This window comes from Aptenodytes patagonicus, chromosome 1 (genome assembly GCF_965638725.1).
Source record: "Aptenodytes patagonicus chromosome 1, bAptPat1.pri.cur, whole genome shotgun sequence".
In the NCBI taxonomy this organism is placed as follows: domain Eukaryota; kingdom Metazoa; phylum Chordata; class Aves; order Sphenisciformes; family Spheniscidae; genus Aptenodytes; species Aptenodytes patagonicus.
This window is the reverse complement of record NC_134949.1, coordinates 86,188,826-86,212,096: the sequence shown is the minus strand read 5'-3', so window position 1 is coordinate 86,212,096 and position 23,271 is coordinate 86,188,826. Positions and strand designations below refer to the sequence as shown.

Sequence of the window (23,271 nt, the reverse complement as noted above, 5' to 3'; positions counted from 1 at the left end):
CCAAGGTAAACTGGATCTGCTGCGAATCAGCCATGAAATGCCACACCCATTTCTAAGTGACACAGCTCAGGCTGCATCAAGGTTTCAGTTCTAACTTATTTTCAAGCAGTCGATATTTCAACAAGGGCAAGTTTTAGCCTCTGTGTTGGATATGCTTTAATACACAAATTATGTCCCATGTGATACAGGTTGAATAAGACTTCTCAGAATATTTGAAAAGAAGTATGAAATGAACTGATAAGAACAATAAAGTCAACTGCCAGACCAGTGTGGGATGGGGGAGCAGAAAGACAAACATCTAGATCTGTATGTCCTACTCCACTTGAATCCTTGAGGCACTGCATGTTCCTGCCAATAACTTGCAGCAACTATTTGAACGATTTACAACTTACTAAAGATCCTCCTAAAGTAACACAAAGGCAAATTAGTCCTTTACAACTTCTCCTTCTACCTACCTCCGAGTTTAAAAATGGAACTTCACTGTGGAACTATCAGGTACTTCTCTTTAAAGTCACACGGACTAGAAGCGTGCCAAAAACACCCAAACCAAAACACCCCCCCAAAAAAATGAAAAGGCTGGCACTCTGAAGAATGAATATATATACACACACACACACGAAGAATATATATGTTTTGCCTTTATTGTGGCAAAATGGCTGCCACAACAACTCCAAGCAATAGGAACACCGTGCTGAAGAAAGGAACTCAAGAAAAAACAATCTGAGATACACATGTACTACAGAAAAATCTTTTGTTATAAAACATGAAGAGGTTAATAATTATTTTTGTTGGCTAAAACCAAGAAAGCAGTGAATTTAATCCAAACCTATCCTTGCATCACCATGTTCTCCATACTTGCATAATGCAGTAATGCCATTAAATGCACAATGCCCTAATAGTAAGTGAAGTGTACCTGAAAGTAACAGGCTGTTCAGGTTAAAACAGCTCAGCAAGAACACACTACATTTGGCCTAAAGGAGTTCCTTTGAAAATGCATCTGTTTTGGGGTGACTGTTCACATGCCAAATGTAACTAGGTAAATAATGATGCAGTCTAGTACTGACTGACTGCAGCTAAGTTAATGCAGAAAAGAGTATTTATCAGTGCAGGAGACATAGACTTCTCTTTTCTTTAAAGTACTCGTTCCAGTGATTTTGTAAGGTGAAATGAAACGGTGTAGGCAAGGTGAAACGACCACTCAGAAGAATCACCCCTATCTTCAGTTTCAAAATGGTATCCGTGGAAGCACAAAACCCTAGTATAAAATTATCATCTCACAATGCAATGGGATATGCTCTGCACTACTACATACCTACACAAACACACCCTGAAATAGGAAGAACTAATGTGGCAGGAGATTGTCAGGTGAACTAAACAGGAACCTGCTAGTAAAGTAACAGAACATTGAGAAACAAAGGGTCTATAGGAGAAAAGTTGAATTATGGTGAAGCAAAGTACAAAGCATATGCTGTCTGATGAGATTCCTTTTTCAGAAATGGATTTATACTGTCTTGGTGGACAACAAGTTGACCACAAGCCAGCAATGCATCCTCAAGGCAAAGGCAGCCAACAGCATTAGGAAAAGCATTGCCAGGAGGTCGAGGGAGGTGACCCTACCTCTCTGCTCAGCACTGATGAAGCCACACATGAAGCGCTGTGTCCAGTTCTGGGCTCCTCGGTGCAAGAAAGATATGGACGTACTGGAGCAAGTCCATCAAAGGTCCACAAAAATGATGAAGTGACTGGAGTATCTTTCACATGAGGTGAGGCTGAGAGAACTGGGACGGTTCAGCCTGGAGAAGAGAAGGCTCAGGGAGGATCTTATCCATGTGTATAAATAAATACCTGATGGGAGGGTGTAAAGGAGATGAAGCCAGTAGTACCTACTGACAGGGCAAGAGGCAATGGGCACAAACTAAACCACATGAAATTCTATCCAAACGCAAGAAAAAACTTGTACTGGGAGAGTGGTCAAACACTGGAACAGGTCGCCCAGGGAGGTTGTGGAGTCTCCATCTTTGGAGATATTCAAAACCTGGACTGGACATCGTCCTGTGCAACCTGCTCCAGCTGACCCTGCTTGAGCAGTGGGGTTGGACCAGGTGATCTCAGGAAGCCCCTTCCAACCTCCGTGATTCTGTCTGTTTGGGTTCTGGAGATCACAAGATAAATGGAGATAGTTTAGAGCCTGAGTCTGAGAGAACAAACTAGATGACAGTAAAGAATACAGGTTGTTACAAGAAAATGCAACAGGAACACAAGCATCATGAAAAGGTTAAATTCTGAGCTCAGAATTATTTTGACTACTGTATTGCTGAAGTGTTTCATATGCCATTCAAAAACTGGCTCACCAAGTACCAAAGCTCCTGCTACTTGGAACAGAGCAATGAAAATAAAGCAGCACTCTCTGGACAGAAGCTAGTAGATCTTCTATCTATCTGGACTATAAAGAAGAGTGCAAACAAAAGCCTGTGTCGTTCTCTACTATACTATACTGGGAGAACAGAAAGTAGATTGTTTTCCTTAACCAGAAAAGTCTCAAGTAATTTGTTACAGCATACCTAAACTGAAAGGAGTATTCTTTTCCTGGAAGGCAGGCCAAGAGAAGCCAGAAATCCACACAGGCCATTAACCACTAAAGCCATCACGGATGCTTGGAGGGTGGCAGGGAGGAAGACAACCATAAGAACATGCACAAAAACTTATCTTTAAGTGTGTAGCCAAACAGGGGGTTTTAAACTGGGTTTTTATTACAATATTTGTAACAGAAGGGAGACGAGGAATCTCCTGCCAGGCACATGCCTTTGAGAGTTCACAGCTGGTGACTCTCAGTGATCCTGACATTAGCAGGGAAGATACAAATTCACGACACAGCTTGAGTAAGGGCTTTTCAGCTCTTAACCACCTATACAACTGCAGAATGCTATGCTTCCAAAATCATGTTTATTCAGGTGAATTTAATGAAACTTACGTTTCTGCTAAGGAAAAGAGACATTTATTCCATAAGCAGAACACCAGCTTTCTACTTAATGTCCTCTCAACTACACACTCCAAATACCCAGTCCTTTAATTTCTAGAAATTGCTCTACCGAAGGAAAGAGTAAAGCAAGATCCACAGGGGCTTACAATCCTGACTCCTATGATCTTCTATTCGTGAATTATTAAACCTTGCCTGTCACTTCTGTTGATGTCGTACACCATTACAACATGAAACCAGTGAAATGTAAAGCAGTTGCTATTCTCTCCTAGCAACAAAGTCAGCAGTTAAATAGCACACAGTATGCTTAACCCAGACTAGATAACAAAACTCAAAGTTCCCTGAAAATAAGTGTATCACACTTCATGCCACAAATTGCACTTGTTTTAGTCTTTCAAACTAAAAATGGGGGAAGGAACATAAATGAAGTTTTCTGAACTGACACTCTAGAACTGACTGTGGACTTTTAGTCCCAGTCCAATTTTTTATTTTTAAAAGATTGAAAGGGGAAGCCATTAAAGAGATAGGAACAGCAAAATTTAATTTCCATCCCAAACTAAGTGACTCAGCAAGATACCACTGCTAGATTTAGATTCTTGTTCTTTTTTTGCTTCAGATTTCACATAAGAATGCTAAATGGGAAAGGAGTGCAGAAGTGACCAGACTTCTACAACAGTAACACAGGCAGTTAGAGTTCTAACATCCCACAGAGTATATGTTTTAAACAACGCTAGGAGTAAGGGTAAATGTTCTTGCAGTAGTCTAAGGCAACAGCTCTAGGCATATCAGCATATCCACTTGGAAGAGAATGCACCCCATGACCCAAATACAACACGATCAACAGGTTTATTTTGAAGATCACCCAACTGTGCCTCAGTGATACAACAAGAGTCCGGAGCTATCCCAGTGCAAGTCTGGTTGCAGAAAGTTTTCACACATACAAAGTCATAATTATGTTGAAATCAGGGCACTTGTCCCTCCTACAGATGCCACACCAACAGTGGTTAAAAAAGAAAAAAAAAAAAAAGCAGGAGAAGAGAAAAATAATGGTTGTCTCTATAAAGATGGGTCATCAGTAACCTAAATTCTAAATTGTAAGAGATGGGAGAAGAACTTATTAGAAACTGAAGAGACAATTCAACTCTTTCATTGTTCTAACAATTGCAGTTAGCAAGTGCATTTCAAGTTGTATTTGGAAATTTGAGTGACAGGTATAACAGCGTTGCTACTTTTTCTCTCTTGCCACTGCTGTCTACATCATAGGAAATGAGGCGATTCCTTCTTCACTCACACTGACAGCACCGACATCAAATTGCAGTCGCAAAAGGTTTTCTTTTATTTCGAAACCGTACTCCTAGGAGTACATCTCAACCACACTTATAAAATATTTACAGATTTATCTCATTTTGGACAGATTCCTTGGTTATAATGTTCAGACTTGAAAGGGATGAAGCAAACAAGATATTAAGCCAATTCTCTTTTATCTAAGGACAAGATTTGCAGAGTAATAAATCCTGGAATTTACAAAACAGTGCTTGTTAATTTCAGGAGGGCCACCGGTGGCCAAATAAAAATACCCAAGGACTAACAGAGATGCTGATAGGCTTTTAAAAGGAAATTTAAACTTCTCTGTCTTCTCTGGATTACAAGTATAGCTAAAATCATTAGCAAAGTATTCTGCCTTTTTTCCCCAAAGTTATAATTAAGGTGCATCTATACAAAACAGTCAACCCCAGCAGCCGCCAAGATTCCTGACAACTTCAACTACACTAAGGTTTTTCAAACATGGAAAGGGCTTTTATCTGGGCAACAGTACATGAAATGACTTTTGAACCTTTTTCAGTCCATGGGCTTGTAATCTTTTGAAAATTGAGCTTATTGACAATAGGCCCTTTTTCTTCGTTAACTTTTGAAGACACTGAGGAAGTATCCCCATGAAGACACTGAGTTCACAAACTGAACACCACTAACTCATGCATGCCCGGTCACCCAAGAAGCATCCAAATTATGGGAGGGATCGCTGTAGTTGACACCCAGTTTTGTAGTCTCTGTAGACTCAGTCAAGATTTTTACACCTTGAAAATTATGTTCTTTATACATGACATTTGCAAGTCAGAAGCTGAAGCACATTTGGAAGGCAGCATAAGCAATGCTTTAAGTATTCCTGTGTACTGTATCATTATTGTGCAAAAAGGTGAAGTTCATCAGTCTCCAAGATTTTGAAATACATACTACTGTAAGAACCAAATTCCCTTTGCAATATTTTAAAAGCTTACAATGATGTAGAATGACCTTTATCTGAATGTTTCTACTGTATTCAACACTATTAATTTCATGTTAAGTCTCAAAATGGACTTTCCCAAATGAAGAGAGAAAGTATAGCACTTATCAAAACCACCAAAGAGCACTACCAACCTTATCATTTTCTAAAGCATTAAGACAGTTGTGCCACACTACCTGAAAGTCAATCAAACTGTAAAATGAACTTGAACAATTTCAGTTGCAGCCACCTCAAATGGAAGACAGTGTTGGTGGACAAGCGATAGGTTAACGCAACACCATAGTTTCAAGGGACAGCCTGTTTCAGAGATGGCCTAAAGCCAAGATCTCAGCTGTCTATCCATCATCAAGTATCCCACAGCACGTTTACAAAACTATACGCATTTATTTTTTACTTGTTTCCTTCACCTCTGTCCACCAGAAATAAAACACTATTTATATCTTAATGTGTGTTGTACATATTGCTCAGCAGTAAAGGTATTCCACCTCGGGGGGGGGGGGGGGAGCAAAAAAAAAAAAAAAAAAAGCTGCCAACTGGTTCTCAGGTACAGCTTTTTTAAACTTCAGAGCCTTTCTTCTGTAAGACGGTAGGCAGTATCTTCATTGCTACAAACTGCCAGTTATTATGTATCACACTTTTTCTGTACAAACCACTGTTTGGACAACTAACAATTATTTTACCAAACAAGAGTTCTAATGACTAAATTAGTGATTTATGGATAATTTTACTGTTGTCTTCTCAGGAAAAGAAGATCCTTCTTAAGAATACAGTCTTTTGTCTTCCTGCAATTTACTATAGTGCTGCTGAACATTCTAAGTTCAGAGTCAGACCCCTAAAAATAATAGGCTTTAAGGATCTATTTAAAAACTACATACTTTTATTTAGGTTCATGTATTCTAGTTTTCTTTAACTATGGAGACTAAGAAAGTTAAGGAAATGGATTGTTTGTTTAATAAACTGGGGGTGGGAGGGAAGCAGCTATCACATGAACTGCCATTATTGTTGGGCTATTTCTGTGAGGCACCCATAAAAGTATGCACCCATAAAAGTATGCAAAACAAGTTTCTTAGCAGAAAGAAATTCTACTAGTACAATTGTTATCCGAAAAGCAGCATCATTTCCTGCAGCTTCAACTCTGTCAAACTTAAACATTTGATATCTATGCAAGGAAATTCATGTGCCAGTCAAAACTCAGGTCACCAGTTTTTCAAAAATTGTTTCCAGAATTGGTATACAAACCTGAGCCCTTAAAGTCTGCACAAATAAGTCATCTTCTAATGTTTCACAGAATATTTGGTGGACCCAAGCGATTATGGGATCCCTTCCAACTCTATAGCCTCTTTTCACCCCCAACTAAAATTACCAAGTGTATGTCATAAATAAATACTGTTTCTCTTCTACACTGTGTTCATTATAATGCAACTACTAGAAGTTTAGGTTCCTCTCTTTACTTGCTTTTCCTTCCCTCATCCAAACATCAGAGGCACAAAAGATATTTTTTCCTGTGTTTTTACTAATTCTGTCAAAGCCCATTTTCACTGCCTGCCTTTATCCTCACATTTAATTTCAACTAATTTTGGTTTTGAGCTATTCAAGTGCCACAGGCATAATCTCTTTCCAAAATCTCTTCTCCGAAGTTCACAGCTGTTTTTCCTATTACATCAGTTAAGTTCCTTTCAGTTACTCCTCTCTTTCCCTTGCAACGGCATACAGAGTATGTTACCGTATACCCCAAGAGCTTCATTAGCACCAGAAGAGCAGAGTAACACTGCAAAAACGCTTCACAGCAGCACCTAGAAGCAAGCAGAGTGGACCGAGACCCCACAAAACCAGTTTAATCTGCAAGTATTTAGATGATGCATAATATATAACGTTGAAGAGTTACGCACATAAAACACAGCCGGCTTTTATACAGCTGTTGCGCGCCTGCTGGAAGCGGGTGTTATCAGGACAGCATCGCCACAACACCCAGCCAAGCAGCGCGACGTTACCACGCGGGTACTCGCCCTGCGCGTGCCGCCCCACGCGCGCGCGGTCGTTAGCAGCTGCGGTGACGGCACACAGACGCGGGCGGCTCTGCCCGCCCAGGCCCCGCTGCGGCCGCTCAACCCGGCACCGGGCGCTCCGCGGCCGGCGGCGCTGCTTCTGAGGCGAGGCGAGGCGAGGCGAGGCAGAGCTGCGCGCAGCGCCGGGCAGCCCCGGCCCAGGTCGTTTTGCTCCCGGAGACGCCGCCTCCCCGAAACCGCGCCCGCCCGCCAGAAGGTGGAACCGGACCGGGAAACGCCGCACCGGGCCGCCTTCACCGAGGTGCGGGGCCGGGCCGCACACGGTCCCGCAGCACCGCGGGGCCCGGACCGGGGCACTCGCGCGGTCCCACCGCCCCGGGCCGGGCCCCCTCACCTGCCGCCGGCGGAGCCACCTCGGCCCCTCGCGCTCTCCATCCCCAGCCCCGCCGTTGCTATGGGGCCCCGGCCGCCGCACCCGGCCCCGGCCTCGCCGCTGCCCGTGGCAACGGAACTCGGTACTGAAGCGCGACGCCATTGGCCGAAGGCGCGGCCCGCCCATTGGCCACGGCGCCCCTCAGCGGGGAGGGACGAGCCCCGCACATGCGCAGGACGAGGGCTGCGCGTGCCGGGCCGGAGCCCAGCCCCACCCCCTTCCCGCGCGGACCGCCGGGCCCCCCCGGGGGCGGCTGGGGCCGGGCCCCGCCGCGCCCAACCCTCCGCTGTCTCAGGGGCTGGAGCAACAGCCCCAGAAGAAGCCACGTAGATTAGAAAGCTCTTTTCAGAGCCACCCCGTTCCCCAAGGAAGCCCGGCCCGACATACCCCCATCCCCCAGAAAAGAGCCCCCGCGCCGTTGCGGCGTTTCTCAGGAGGATGAGCCAGCCGTAGCGCAGCTGGCTGTTCCTTGAAAGTAACATTGTCCATTTGGAGGTGTCTTTGCACATTACAAGATTACCGCTCCCGCCAAGTCAGACGTTGGCCTGTCTCCTTGAGAGCTCGGGGTTCACTTTCACCAGTATGTCGGCGGCACTCAGCTTCCCTCTCTCCCGCAGGTATTTCATTAGATGAGGCCGCTGTCTCCAAGTGACCTTTACTCCATACTCGTCCTCGGGGGTATCTGTAACCAGTACTGCTGCTGACTCCTCTCTCCCACAGGGATCAATGTCGAATGCCAGCTCTTTTTCTGGATGCCAGGCGTGGCTGCTTGTTTGCGGCAGAGTGCTGCTGCATCTCCAGTTCCTTACGGAAGGCACCTGTGGAGTCTCTACATCCGGTGGACTAAAGAATTCTGGCTCCACAGGCTGGGGAGCAGGTAACAAAGGTATTTCCCTACAGTTTGCCGGACTGTTCACCTGGATGTTGGCTTTTGCTGCTGTCCCTTTCTTGGGTGGGCTGGGAGAGCACTGTGTGCTCTTCCTAGAGCGATTTGGACGGTCTGAGGGGTGGACTGCATATCCTTCCGGATTCTCAAAAGTTAAAGGAGGAAATTTGCAGGCTATGGCTTTTCGACAAGCTCCTCCTGCATGAAGCAAACTGTGGTTGGCATCCTGATTCTGGGGTTTGTGAGGACCACGATGCTTCTTCTGGCATGCTTTCAACACCACTGACTTAGTTGTTTCAAATTGTGGGCACACCTGAAGGGAAAGACATAGTAATAAGAAAAAACCCAACAATTTTCTCCAGACGAAGGAATGCCAACCTGATTCTACTCCCCCACCCATCCCACCTTTTTTCAGTGTGTTCATTAAGTGGGTAATCTGGTCTGCAGCAAAGCAAATCAGTCACTAACCGAGCTGCTAAGGAGATCCCTCTAACTTCAACATGATGCTCCGCCACTCTTCTCTGAAAAGTGATTGGGGTGCAAGTGAGCCGTTCTCTGGCAACTTAAAAAGCACTCAAGATACGGGTTTTAAAGAAAAGTCTAACTGGCGTCTACTCCTGTAACCCCTGTTTCTGTGTCTTAGCATAACTCTGAATAGATTCAGTGAACTCCATCCTCAGTCTCCCTGAACAGGTTGAACTGAAAGCAATACAAAATGATTTAAAGGATGCCCACTTAGCTCCATCACCTTAGATTATGTTAACAAGGCTTTCAGAATATTCCCCCCAAACATCTTTTACTTCAAAACATAGTTAATCTCTGTATTCTGGAGTAACAGATCACCCAAAAGCCACTTCTAAAATCAGCTTTCTACAGAAGATGATCAAAGCTCAACAATCTATATTTCTTTGAAAGATTCTGGACTCTTACTCAAAACGTGGAAATCCTTCTATTATGGTATTCTTTGTCTTCCTGGGTATCAACAAAAAAAGTCAGGTTCCGTTTCTTGCAATTTGCTTTTCCCTAGAGCACACCAAACTGGATTCTAGCTACAATAACTACAGATCCCTTTCAGCATTCCTAAGTTACTACACAGTCCCTCAAAAAACTAAGTGCAATTTAATTAAGGGTAGCGATTGTCTGCTGTACAACTGAACTGTTTGAATGTAAAGCCTTTGTGCAGGAAAAGAGAGAAATGATTCCCTGATAATTGTATCCTGGCACATCCTCACAAAGTTCAGAGAACATGTAGGGTAGGCTTTACCAGTGCAGGAGCCTAGCAGTCAAGAGGGTATGAAAAACTTAGATAACATCAAGGAGAGAAGAGCAGAAAATTAGTTGCCACTGAACGAGTTGACAGAAACTCTGCAGAGAATGCTTCAAGAAGTTACAAACCTACCAGGATTTTCAAATGGAAAAAATATCTAACAGTTTCAGTGCCGATAGCTTCAAACAAATTTTATAATCACTGTATGTTTGGAATCAAAGAGCAAAGTACCAGTGTGGATATTGCCACCTCTTCCAAGCAAAAAGAATGCTTATTCACAGCAGTTATTTTACTTAATGTTTCAGAAGCCATAGTGCTAACTGCCTCAAGGATATAAAAAAAAATTAAAGAGGAAAAAATTGAATATGTTCTACTTCAAGGTTAAGGCATCACAAAAATAACTCCAGGTCACCAAGAACAAAGGAATGTTTCATGCAGGTTTGAAACCACGCTTCCTGAGCCTGCTTTGTGAAGAGCAGAGAGTCAAGCAGCAATAATGCTGAAACAGAGCTCCCCTAGGTGATGACTATTGTTGTATAGGAACAGTCTGTCTTTGCAGCACCTGTTTACTTAAAAAAAAAAAATCTTACATTACATGATATAAGGAGTATCCTGGGACACTGCAAACAGTCCCCGGAATATTTTTTCAGACCAGAAAAGGAGCCCATCGGAAGAATGATACGGAGAGAAACTATGCAAAACACAGAATGGAAAAGAGGGCAGGTTAGAACAAATAATCCTGAAGTGAAAGCCTATGTTCTCTAAACTTAGCAGTGTCAGATTTAAGCAAAACACCTAGTACTTTAATATGTAACATTTAGAGTTCAGCAGTTATTTCAAGCAGCAAGCCAATAAAACAATTCCTCCTAATGTTTATTATGTGCAGGGTTTTCAGTTGCCATAGAAAACAGTGTTTTCCTGATGAGAATTAGTTTTTCAGAAGACAAATAATCAGTACACGCTGCACACAGTTTTATGCCTTCAAATAACCAAGCCCTTAGTGGTTGTAGTTAGAACGTGAAGCAGCTCCAAAGCACACATTTATGCTTGAGGCAGCGACAGTGAATTCAGGTCTGTGCTACTAATTTTCAGTATCCAGGACAGAGAGCTTTCTGTTGAGACATACGGGAGAAACTTGAAAACCATTGCTGTGGGACGCAGGGGGAAGGATAATCTATACCAACCCAGGCAGCAGAGGTGGCCTGGTCTACAGGTTTTGTAGGAACACGTCTCGGATTCTCGGCCGAAGGTAGCGGAGCTTCATAGGAATGGACGGGTCCCTCTCGCGGCCTCTCAAGGAATACCAGCTCTGCCTTCCTGGCCTTGTGGGTACATTTCTTCTTCGGAGGCATCAAAAGATACGGTCAAACGACTGAGAAACCTCATGATGCTTGCTAGAGCCAACTGGAGAAAGAGGAAAGCACCCCAAAGGAGATGCTAAAGTGCTCTCAAATCTGTAGAAGGCAAATAAATGGACTTGAAGACAAACTTGTTTAGAAACCCCGGATCTAGTTTTTTAGCAAAAGTAAAACATTTATGCAACAGTACAGTGTACACATCTCTATGCAGACTTTTTCCTACCAGTAGTTTTTGAACCTTCTGTTGAATTTCAGGTAGATTTAGGAACGCAGAGCAGAATAGACAAATGCTGCAAAGCTTCACAAAAGCTGATAGCCAAATACATCGGGGGAGAAAGAGATGCAAACAAAACAAGCATCCCAGCTGCAAAAGGAGTTCTGAACTGGCCTTTGGGCAAGACTCAACATTACTGGAAAAATTTAGTTTCTTATGAAAAATACATATTTTTAAATACACAAGACAGGCAAACTCACATAGGCATTTTTCTTCACAAAAATAAAATAAAAGAAATTTGAAAGACATCCATCTACGATAAGGCCTGACTAAAATACTGAAATACAGAACCAACTATATTTAGAATAGGCTTGGTCACTGAAATTTTAAGGAAATTCAAATCAGTGGGAGAGAAGAAAAAAAAAATTGAAATGGAAGTAGTTGACCTACTGAACCAGCTATGTTATCAGCTATCAAAAAAATTTGAAGAAATAATTTCTTCACATTAGCTCAATATCTAGTCTGGTCACAGACAAAGAATGGTTTAGGAACTTAAAGTCAGAAAAATTTGTTTTCTTTTTTCAATTTAATCCATAAAACTGGTTTGTAATGCTGAGATATATTGTAGGGCCAAGATAACCAGAAATCTTTCCATTTCTAGTTGCTAACTACCTATACTTTTTAATGTCAGGAACTTGTAAGTTTTTAAATACAGAACATACTTGATGTTTCCCTCCTGTAGATATCTTGCATGATTTTTTTTTTTTAACCCAGTGAATAAGTTTTAATTGAAATGACATTGAATTTAATTTTCCATTCACAAGCAGATTAGCACAGACGAGGAATTTTAAAGAGGACATTTTCCGAGAAACGCATCCTCTTTACCAAGCGCACAAGACTGCGGCAGCCTGACTGCTTACCAAACGCGCAGCCTCCTCGGGGAGTCCTGCGAGCCCCCCCGGCCAGACACAGCCGTAACGCCCGTTAAACGGTGAAACTCCGTGGCTCTTCGCGAGGGATCGCCCGAGGCCGGCGACCGGCGCCACGGCTGCCGGCGCCACGGCTGCCCGCCCAGCGGCTGGTGCACACGGCAGGGCTCCCAGCCCGAGGTGAGGTGAGGTGAGGTGAGGCGAGGTGAGGTGAGGCGAGGCGAGGCGAGGCGAGGCGAGGCGAGGCGAGGCGGGAGCGGGAGCGGCGCAGAGCCACCCGCGCCCAAGCGGCCGCAGCCTCTCGCGGGCTACCAGCACATCCGTATCCCCCGCCGCCGCAGCCGATTGGCCCGATCCGCCCCGCCCCCTGCTACATCTCATTGGTCCAGGGCGGCACGTGATGCCAACGAGTCGCCGGGCGCCAAATTCAAACCGGGAAACGATCTCTGCCGCGAGCGGCGGCGGAGCCCGGAAGCGCCGGAGTTGCCGCCTCCCTCCGTACCCCCTGCCTGGCCGGGGAGGTGGTGAGTCGCGACCTGCGCCCGGCACCGGCACTCGCCCCCGCCGCAGCCTCCCGCTCCCCGGCGTCTCCCCGCGGGGGCCGGAGGCAGGGGCCGGCAACCTCGTCAGAGCCGCGCTGGGAGCGTAGGGCGGCTGGGAGAGGGAAACGTCTAGGCCCGGGCTGGGGCGGAGGGGCCCTGGGGGAGGAGGCGTACTTACCGGCGAGTGCGGCAGGGCTGGGGTTGGAGTGGGTGAAGAAGGAGCTAGGAGCCCTTTAGCGCTCCCCCCCTTGCCGCCGCCGGGGCCGTGCGTACACAGGGCTGCTCCTGGGCCTATGCTGATGGTAGCGGCTCGAGGCCTCCTTAGGAAGCGGCTCGCTCCTGTAGGGAATGCAACCTTCTGGAGGCTGGCAACCTTTTGTCGTTGTCTTACGGGGATCTCTCTTTAAGGGAGTGGAGCAGATCGCAAAGGGCCGTCTGGGTGCTACGACCTGTGTGTGATGCTGAACGCTTCTGTTGGGGGAGTCCAGCTGCTGGGCAGCACCTGATCGCAGGGCTGTCTGCTCCCTGCACGTAGGGCATCAACTCAGTTTTTTATCTGCCGGACTCTTTCCAGTTTGTGTCTATGCGGGTGATTCCTACTGAGAATTTTCTTGTTTACTAGCTGGCCCAGTCAAATCTATCAATGCAAAAGGCCTTTTTTTTTTTTGTTACTTGTTTCTATTCTGCCTGCCATTCCTAATGATCAACAATACGTACAATTTCTGTACTCTTTTTCTGGTATAGTCTGCTGTAAGAGACAGCCTCCACCTAATTCTTGAATGGCCTGATATTTATAAGCAGTGTTCTCAGAAGGGACGCACTGTGTCTTACCCTGAAAGCAGTATCTCTGAATTTTATCTCCTTTGCTTTCTGCTTTATAATCTAAATTGTCTGTTGTCCAAAAGTTTGACATTTAAATTGTATGCTGCCCAATGATAAATTTATCTGGTTCTTGACAAATCTGCAGAAGGAATGACTAACGCATTTACTTTGCATTTATTTGAAAGCACCTAACTTCTGCTGCATTTATTGCGTGCCTTTGTAGTGTTCAGGAAAATCTCTGCTTCCCAGATCTTAAACCATCTGTTAAATTCCCTTTTCTCTCAGGTTGCGTGATCTGCTGGTTACAGCAATGAGATACAAGAATCAGGACTGCTATTTCTATGTTCTAGCTTCTCTCCCCTCCAGCTTGCTGGCTGATGCTGGTCAAGTCACTTTACAGCTAAGTCTTAGTCTCCCTTTCTGTAAAGCATATGTACATACTTCCCTCATTATTAAGTACTCTGTGGCTCCCAACTTGTGATGCAAATTATCTACCCTGCAAATATCTCTCTTGTTCTGCTTACACAAGGTGTGGATAAAGGAGGTATGGTACTATTTTCCAATAGCCTCGTCAACCTTATTAAATGCTTTCATTTTTTATTTTCCTTCCTTGTTTCTAGCTTTGTAGCAATTGCTGAGAATGTGTGCTCTGTGGGAGGCCTGTGGTGATTTGCTGCACCTTTCCTAGCTGTTCCTGCCCTCTGAACTCTTATGTTGTATCTTTTGTTTTGCAGGATTTGTTCTTCTCCCTTTCAATGGAGAGTGACTGTATAGATTAATAATGAGGACCAGCCCTCGCAGGCCCTTAATTCTCAAAAGACGGAAACTGACCCTCTCACAGAAGGATGCATCCAGTACTTCAGCAAGAGATGAGAACAATGGTCAGGATGAAAAGACTCCTAAGCAGGAGCACAGCCAGGAGGACCAACACAACAGCCAACCCAGAGACAAAATGGACTGTGGCCTGCAGAAATTCCCAGCAGGAATAAAGATAATTGACCATCCTACCATGCCCAACACACAAGTGGTGGCCATCCCTACAAATGCTGATATTCAGAGCATCATAGAGGCACTGACAGCAAAAGGAAAAGAATGTGGCAACAATGGGCCCAACAAGTTCATTCTCATTAGCAGTGGGGGCACGTCCCGTTCAGCAGGTCCAACACCATCTCAGCATCTCCCGCCAGAGAAGAAACCCAGTGCAGCAACCAAGGCTGCAGACGGTCAAGAAAGAGACAAGAATGTTACACAGGCACCTGGTCTTGCAGGAGGGACAATGCTCTGGCATTCAGGAATTGACTCTGTGGTTGGACAGGAACAGGAGAACAACAGTATGTAATCTTTACCCTTTTTTTTTTTTTGTCCTGACAGATAGACAAAGAGATGTGAAGTGGGCCAATGAGTGTAGTGCTTGGATCTCAGTATGCAGTAATGAAAACTATTTTGTTAATTACAAAATAGCTGTGGATTTGATTCTAATAATCTACATAGCTATGCATATGTAGTGAAATCTGAAGGATCTTAGTGGATATATTTTTGGTAGAAGAGATGGCATATAAAGGTGTATAGCAAAGCAAAATTTTAGTGCTGGGGAAAAAAGAAGGGCTGGCTTGAGGAAATCAAGTCTAGAAGAACAAAAGACTAAGTTTCATTTAGCAAAAGGGTTATGAATTAAAGACTAACATAGCGTACCCTAGTCAGTGACAAAACATACGGGCCTAGAGCTTTGAAAAAGAGATGATTCCCAGCCTTTTAATAACTAAGTGGCAGGTCTGTTTCCTCCTTGGCTGTCTCATGAAGCTGCTGAATAAATGTTAGAAGTGGGATGGATTTTACTTTGAAACACTGCTCAGATCAAATTTGTATTTGCAACTTAAAATAGCTATGTAGTTTTTGGGCTGTAGTAAATCTTATCCCACAGTATAGTACTGTCTGACAGGAACCCATAGACAGCTGCAACAGCTGCATTGCTACAACCAACCTCACCAGAAATAACAAAACTATTTTAGTTTTCATTGCTGCAGTTCAAAAACCTGGAGACATCTGAGCTTCTAACTTGGGTTTTGTGCTAGGTCGTACAGTTGGAGTTTGTCACCACCTTCCTTGGCCTCTGCTTACTAGATTCATCCTTTAGCTAAAAATACTTGAATTCTTGAAGTACTGGATCAACGTTGTCCTGTTTTGGTTGAGAGCAATTGGTTTGAATGTTTGTTTTTAAGGCTGCAGCTTTTTTCAGAAATTAGGCAGATTCACATGAAATCAGGAATCCAATGTTGTCTTCCTTCCACAAGAAACATTAGCATTGCAATACCATCCTGTCCCTATCTTGAGACAGGGATACCTCTTTTAGAAGTGTGACTAGTGCCTTCCTTTTGGCACTTGAGACAAAGGGGAAAGAAGGTTACTTGTGAGTAAGCAGAGCTATGGGCTTGTTATCCCAACAGGCAGTGGCGAGACAATGAGCTCTGTGTTGGACAATAGTCTCACTAACATCCAGTGGCTGGGGAAGATGAGATCTGATGGGCTAAGTCCCTGTTCTGTGAAGCAAGACATGGAGAAAGAGAACCAGATGCCTCTGCGGGAAAAAATCAAGGTAAGTAGGAGAAGACAACAGAGCATATGTGCTAAAACTTTTGATAGAGAAGTAATCCATGTGGATCAGAAGACTTGCGGGAACTAGGCATCACCATCTCTAAGTAACCTGAGTTTGGCCTTTACTGATTTGAATAGCAGAACCTGGAGGATCCAGGGATGTTCCATGGCCCTTCTTGTCAACTTTGTGAGCGCTCATGTATCTTTCCCTCTGTCTCTCAGACTGAAGAAGATTCTGCTGCTGCTGCTATTCCTACCATCGCCACCTCCTCCTCATGGCAGGATTCAGTATCAGAACGACCTCCTTACTCCTACATGGCCATGATCCAGTTTGCCATCAACAGCACTGAGAAGAAGCGTATGACTCTGAAGGACATCTATACCTGGATTGAGGATCATTTCCCATATTTTAAACACGTGGCTAAGCCAGGTTGGAAGGTAACAAGCAGGCCCTCAAGTTGCCGTGTGCCACAGGCATTGGCATAATTATGCTTATATTAGCATAAGCCTTCTGGATGAAAATGAAAAGTTGTTCCCCAGTCTGCAAAGCAAGATGGAAATTAATTTAAATACCCCACCCCAAATACCCTCTCGTTCCAGATGTTCCCTGTTCCACTTCTTGTATCCCCTTTCTCATTCCACTTAGGCAAGATGATGGGATGTTTGATCGCTGGAGTAAGAGCAGGAATCTCAAGAGTAAATAGAGTAAGAGACTGATGACAGGGTTGGCTGGGTATGCAGTGAATATGAAGGTCCATGTTGTCTACACTTTAGAATGTAATCCCTCTGCCAGGGCAGTCATGTCTCAGGTAGGCCCTGCTGTGCTGATAATAAACTACTGCTTTTCAACCTCGGTCTCACTCCTTTCTCTCCAGAACTCCATCCGGCACAACCTGTCCCTTCATGATATGTTTGTCCGTGAGACATCTGCTAATGGTAAAATCTCGTTCTGGACTATTCACCCTGATGCAAACCGTTGCCTGACATTGGACCAGGTATTTAAGGTGAGTGCCTCATGCAGAGAAAATGGGACAGGCTATCCAGTTCCTAAATGCCACACTAGCCAGATGCACCTTATTTTAACAGGAAAGTTAAGCTGGTTTGACATCAGCCTTTTTGTAGAAGCTGGATTCAGTCACTTCTCTTGACAAACAGGCAAGCTCTGTATTTGAAAGAAAAGGTGCTGTGGCTGTGCATATGAACTGGGGCTTCTGTGGGATGCATTTATTCTTCAGGTGGTGTGCCAAATGTAATAGTGAGCTTGTTCAACCTCTTTCCACGGGCCTGATTCAAATTCCTAGTGAGAATCTTTCCACTGAAGTCGACCAGAAGTTCCTGTGCTGTTTGATTAGACAGTCATAGGATGGAATTGCCCTATCCCAGCTAGGTATTTTAGGAAGTACCATTTTGTGGGAAAAAACAGAGCTTGTGAGTCTGGTATAGGTGTGTTTAGACTCTTCTGTGTTTTCTGCAGTGGGTGGGCAGATTGACTCTTGTTTGCTCAGATTATACAAGGTTAAAATGTCCCATTTGTTCCCCCTTTGGTTGATAACTTCATCTTATTTTTCTCCCTCTCAATGCCTTGCTGCCACCAGCCGCTGGACTTGGGGTCACCAACATCGCCTGAGCACTCTGAATCAGTAAGACTTACCCTCTGGCTCGGGGCTTGGGCTTGCATTCTCCTCTTGCCAGTCACTGAAAGAAAGAACAAGAGGCTCGGGGAGGGGGACTGGGTCACTGCTGCACCTAGTCGTACAGCTCCATGCACACCCTTTTGACATCAGCCTTTTTGTAGAAGCTGGATTCAGTCACTTCTCTTGACAAACAGACAAGCTCTGTATTTGAAAGAAAAGGTGTATTTGAAAGAAAAGCCAAAGGTTAATTGCCTTCAGATGATATGATCTCTTTACAGCTGATAGAGCTGTACAGCTTTGAGCAACTAGAAGTCTGCTGCTGAAGTAGGCTGCAATGGGCACCAACAGGCTTCAGAGAACAAGCCCAGACAGAGATTTCTGGTAAAATCCTCATCTCCATGGCAGCAGTCCCAATCTGTTCTGGGGCTCAGATCCAGAGAGAATAGGATCTCTGTGCTCCTTTTTCATTTTGGAACCCAGCTGCATTGTGACTCTCCGAAGGATGAACCTGTTTGCTATATCTCTCTTGCATTCAGCAGTTTTAACAACAACAGATTTGCAAGCAGCCAGTCAAACACTTTTTTGTCACTGCTACAGCCCTGGCCTTCTTTCCATCTGCTTAGACTTCTGATTCCTCTGTTGCCTCTGGTATTCCACTTGAACATCTATCTGGTCTATGGTTTGTATAGAGATCCAATATACAATAAAGCTACCCTATTCACCTTTCCTCAGGCACTGAGAACACCAAAACCAGGTCACTTCTGCAGTAGGGTCTGCAGCCGGAGCAGCTCTGTCATGCTATCTCTTTTTCTACACAGCTTTTGGTTAGCAGCTGGCTTTGAGATGGCATGGCTGCAAAACAGCAAGTGGCACAGAGATAGAGCCAGCATGAGTGCTGGGTGCTAACAGCTGCTCTCTCTGTATTAGCGCAGCACAGGCTTCTGGATTCGCAGTTCTGAATGAGGCAGCAGAATAAAGATGGATTCTTCTCTTTAATGCTCTTTCTTTTCTCCTTCTCTTTCTTATTTGACAATGACTGCAGCAGCAAAAGCGACATCTTCCTGATCCCCAGAAGAACATGGGAAGCAACAGCAGCAGCAAAACTGAACCCCAGAATGCACGTGAGTGTCTACATCCTCCTAGGCCAAAGAGAATCAGCTCCATAAATCTGGGGCAGTCTCCCAGATTCCCTTAGGAATAAAAGTGGAAATTGTTATCCAGGTTTGCCAGTTTTTAGGCTTCCTACTGTCATGTTTGGAGCTGATGGGAGTATTGCTGTGTCTGAGAGAGGAGGTGATGGGGAGATGGAGGGGATTGGGTACTCAAATGGAGTGAGAGCAGAGCTTGCCCCAACTTGAGGGCTAGGATCTGTATGAAGGACTATTTCCTTGTTCATCAGGCCTGCTGGCTTGGGATTTGTATCCTCAAAATTAGCAGAGAAGGCAGGTGAGCCTACCTCTGATCGGATGTTTATTTTGGGGTATTTAGAAGGACTTCCTGTTAGGTGCCTGGGTTTCAAGAGGTAGTAGAGGAAGGGCAAGAGGCTAGCGAATCCATTCTTTTCCCTTCCAGGCCGAAAGATGAAGCCTTTGCTTCCTCGCATCAACTCCTACCTGGTTCCGATCCAGTTTCCTTTGAGTCAGCCTCTTGTCTTGCAGCCTTCTATGAAGGTTCCTCTCTCCATGGCACAGGGAGCATCCCTCAACAGCTCAGAGACTTTCCGGAGCAATAAGCGTGTGCGCATTGCTCCAAAGGTTGGTTTCTTGTTTCTTGTTTTCTGAGGGTTTTTTTGTTTGGTTCTTTTTGCCGGGGGTGGGGTGGTGGGGTGGGGTGGTTTGTGGGTTTTGTTTGTGGGGGTTTTTTTCTTTTTTCTTTTCTATAGCTCTTGTCTTCTATGGACCCTGTTCTTCATATGGTTCCTTTGTGCATCTTTACTACGTGCTCTGAAACTCTAAGCTCATATTAAGGAACTAGCCGGTGACAATCCTTGCTGTCCTTTTCTGTCTCTAGGGTGACTGTTACCTGCTAGTTGACTTGCTATAAGGATATTACTATAATTCACTAGAGGAGGGGGCTCTATGGATTGGTCAAGACAATTTTTCTCTACTGCTTGGACGTGAAGAAATAAGAATGGGAGAAATGGCTTTGTCCTGCCCCTAAAACATTCAGACTTTTGATAGCTTTGAATAGACATCTAACATAGGGAACTTCCTCTGAAAGAGCATTTATTTGCATGTAGTCTCTTCCCAGAGGTTTTCAGTACCTGCTGTTTGCTAAGTACCTGCTGTTTGCTAATTCTGTGGAGTTCCCAGTTATTCTGGGCTCAAGCAAAACAGCTATTAAACAGGTCTTTCTCTTGGCATCTCACTGACTGCTCTTGGATGCTTAGACATTGTAAAGCTTTAACTTCTTCCATTCTGTCTAACCATAATCCTGTTTTCCTTTGTGTACCTGCTGCTTTATGTTCTCTCCTGCTATGATTTATCTTTTCCCTGTGCGCTTTTTCTTTTGATAACCTTAATTTTTTTTTTCTTTTTCCTTGGTTTCTGGGAAAGCTGTCCTCATTCATTTTGTTATTTCACATGTAGATAGTGTAAGGACGAATCAAAGAGGCTACACTTTTCCAGAAATATTCAGCTCTTCTGCCTGTACTCCTAGAAGTTCCTCATAGCAGAAGTGCTCTGAAGGGCATGACTTTCAGTCACTTAGCTAAAATCCTTCCCATGTGATCTGCAGGTGTCTCTGTATCAACTTCACACAGAGATCAATCTCTATCTGTTGTTATAGTTACTGCTTTCTGAAGATCCTCCTCTTACCTGTTCTGCTGTCCTTAAGTGCCAGTCTTTCTTTTCTTCCTTCCACTATCATTTGGATGTTGGGTGGGTTAGATCCTTGCTTACTGACTGCATATCACTTGTGTTTCTTTGTAGATGTCATTCTCTACAGAAGAGTCATCCTCTTTACCCATGGCTGCTGTCAAGGAGGAGAGTCAATGTGATGAAGGTTTATTTTCCCCAACTCATTCCCTAAAGGAGAGTAGCTCCCAGCCTGCTGACGAATCAGCTTCTTTCCCTGAGAGCGTCTGTATAAAGGAGGAAGAAGGCTCTCAACTGGATGACTGGCTGTCCCCATTTGCCTCAACCCTAACGGTAAAGGAAGAGCCAGGGTTGTTCCTTCCAGTCTCATCCACAAAGGAGAAGAAACAATTCACCATACTGAAGTCACCATCTAAGGGTGTTTCTGACACGTTAGTTATAAAGAGGCGGGAAAGGCAGGAAATGGGCAGATCCAGAAGGAAACAACGCCTAGCGCTGCCTTGCTCAGAAGAGCCTGTCCTTGTTTTGCCAGAAAGCAATGGCTTTGACCCTTTCCGGTTAGGGGCAGACCCCCCCTTCCTGCAGGAAAACCAGCCTCTTGAGAATGTATCACAGCTCAGCTGCTCGCAGGGGGAAGAGGGGCCCTTTAAAACACCAGTCAAGGAGATGTTCAGCAAATTGCCAGTTTCCTCCACTCCCAGCAAAGTCTCAGCAACTACTACCCCCCCGCTAGGGGGCCTTGACCCCTGGAAGTCTGCATCCTTAGCCAAGGGAAGTCACGAGCTGGACTTCAGTCCAGTGAGAACCCTTCAGCTGCCATTCACACCCCTCCAGGAGAACCAGGACTTGCTGGGTTTTAACAGCACACCCCTTAAAAATCCCCTCTTTGAGTCCCCTCGGGAACTGCTCAATACAGAATCCAGTGACATGGTGCATGCCCCCCTCACAAGCTCTCCAGCTTTTATTCATGAGTCTACTAAGCAATCATCTGTTGAACTGCCAGCCTCTGGCTTTACTGAAAACCGGTCACTCATGGAGGGCCTGATCCTGGACACCATGAATGACAGTCTGAGCAAAATCCTTCTAGATATCAGCTTTCCTGGTCTTGAGGATGAAAACTTAGGAACGGACATTAGTTGGTCTCAGCTCATACCTGAACTGAAGTAAACTGGCCTGAGGGCTGAATTTGGCTTGTTCTGGTATTACAGAAAGCACTCGACTTTTCTGAGATCTGTTCACATAGTCTAAGACAGACTGCTTTTGACTAATTCCCACATCCATGGGAACAGAGGGCATTATTGACTCCTGCTAAGCTGGGAGACAGGCCCATTGGCTGCTATGAGCTCCCTTTATAAGCTGCAATAGACTATTTATTTGGAACAAGATAGAACCTCTCTAACCTTGTACTAGAGATGGGAGTCCCTGGAGAGAGGTTATTGAGAGAACATCTAGGTAGGCCCTGAATGGCATTTGCTATTCAAGGTATCGGAGGAAATTGATGCACTCCTCAGTTATGTACAATAAGAAAGAGCCTGGGAACCTTCTCCTAGCTCTGTCCTTACTTTCCTTTACTTTGTTCTCCTCTTATTTAGTATCTTCTGTATAGTTTTAATGGCTGTAAATACTGTACATTCCTTAAATTAGCCCTTAATTATAATAATAATTTTATTCTTGTAGGGTTATGGGAATATTTGGGCTGGTAAGGGGGTTGACTTAGAGTGTTGTCCATATGTTCCACATCTCCTGTATTCTTCTACCCTAGATGAGAGCCAAAAATACTTTTTTTTTTTTTTTTCTTTGACTTCAGAAACATTGGTCTAGGCTGTTCTAAAGGTTGCTGGAGCAAAGATCTGAAAAATCACCTATATGTGACTCAAGTCAAACTGAAACAGGTTATCTGGATTGCAGCATAAAATCTTGGTTTGGCTTCCTTTTCCCAGGCTGAATGGAGAAGAGCTTGGATCAAGCTGTACAGCTCTTCTGGTTCCAGAGTCCTATTATTATGTACTTAGAGGACTAGGTAGAGTCACTGTTGCAGTAAGATGGACTTCTGTTGAATGGTTAAAGCTGCCCTCATTACAATCATCAGTTGAAAATGTAAAAAAAGAACCTATAAAGCAAATGCTGATATTTCCACTGAAAAGTGACCTCTGGAAACACAAGGTATGTTTCTCTTGGTGCAATAGGACAACTCATCCCAATTCTGTAGAACTTACGTCAAAAGAGGAAATTGCCATGGAGAAGACCTGATCCTTCTGCTTACAGACAAATGATGGCTCATGTATCTACATACTCAATAAAGCTTCTGTGGGAACACAGCTGAGTATTGTTTTTACTGCTTTCACTCCTAGCAGCGTGCTCAGGCTGGGCCATAGCACGAACAACTGATTTTTTGCTTGTCGAATGTGTGTATCTTCTGTGATCACTAAGTGATCATTAGGACGTTTTCACTGTTCCTCAGGCCATGTTGGCCATACCACATTAGATTTGGTTGCTCAACCCCTTGCTTCCTAT

At 44.5% G+C, this 23,271-nt stretch overlaps 3 protein-coding genes across 7 annotated transcripts in view; 1 reads left to right on the top strand and 2 right to left on the bottom strand.

Moving 5' to 3' along the window:
* The window catches only part of TULP3 (TUB like protein 3), a 32,724-nt gene extending 24,975 nt beyond the window's left edge, over positions 1-7,749 (bottom strand). The window contains exon 1 of one of the 2 annotated variants that reach the window (XM_076346095.1): positions 7,659-7,749. In XM_076346095.1, coding sequence (XP_076202210.1) covers positions 7,659-7,699 — 41 coding nt within the window. In that variant the 5' untranslated portion in view covers positions 7,700-7,749. Of the gene's footprint in view, positions 1-7,147; positions 7,210-7,658 lie in introns of those variants that run through there. The other variant, XM_076346105.1, reaches the window with a different exon arrangement.
* Positions 7,750-8,230: 481 nt separating this feature from the next.
* RHNO1 (RAD9-HUS1-RAD1 interacting nuclear orphan 1) lies at positions 8,231-11,202 on the bottom strand. Its single transcript, XM_076346118.1, has 2 exons — positions 11,035-11,202; positions 8,231-8,896 (listed from the first exon to the last, which is right to left on the bottom strand). Exons 1-2 carry the CDS (start codon positions 11,200-11,202, stop codon positions 8,231-8,233), a joined length of 834 nt encoding a protein of 277 aa, XP_076202233.1.
* FOXM1 (forkhead box M1) lies at positions 8,552-23,066 on the top strand. 4 transcript variants are annotated; one of them, XM_076346053.1, is made up of 9 exons: positions 8,552-8,583; positions 14,450-15,046; positions 16,160-16,308; positions 16,530-16,745; positions 17,183-17,311; positions 17,903-17,947; positions 18,984-19,062; positions 19,514-19,695; positions 20,872-23,066. In XM_076346053.1, exons 2-9 carry the CDS (start codon positions 14,497-14,499, stop codon positions 21,922-21,924), a joined length of 2,403 nt encoding a protein of 800 aa, XP_076202168.1. In that variant the 5' UTR covers positions 8,552-8,583; positions 14,450-14,496; the 3' UTR covers positions 21,925-23,066. The 4 variants fall into 4 exon arrangements, with proteins under 4 accessions (XP_076202168.1, XP_076202178.1, XP_076202188.1 ...); XM_076346063.1 differs by lacking the exon at positions 8,552-8,583 and adding an exon at positions 12,837-12,875; XM_076346073.1 differs by lacking the exon at positions 8,552-8,583 and adding an exon at positions 13,407-13,424.
* The last annotated feature ends 205 nt before the right edge of the window (positions 23,067-23,271 follow it).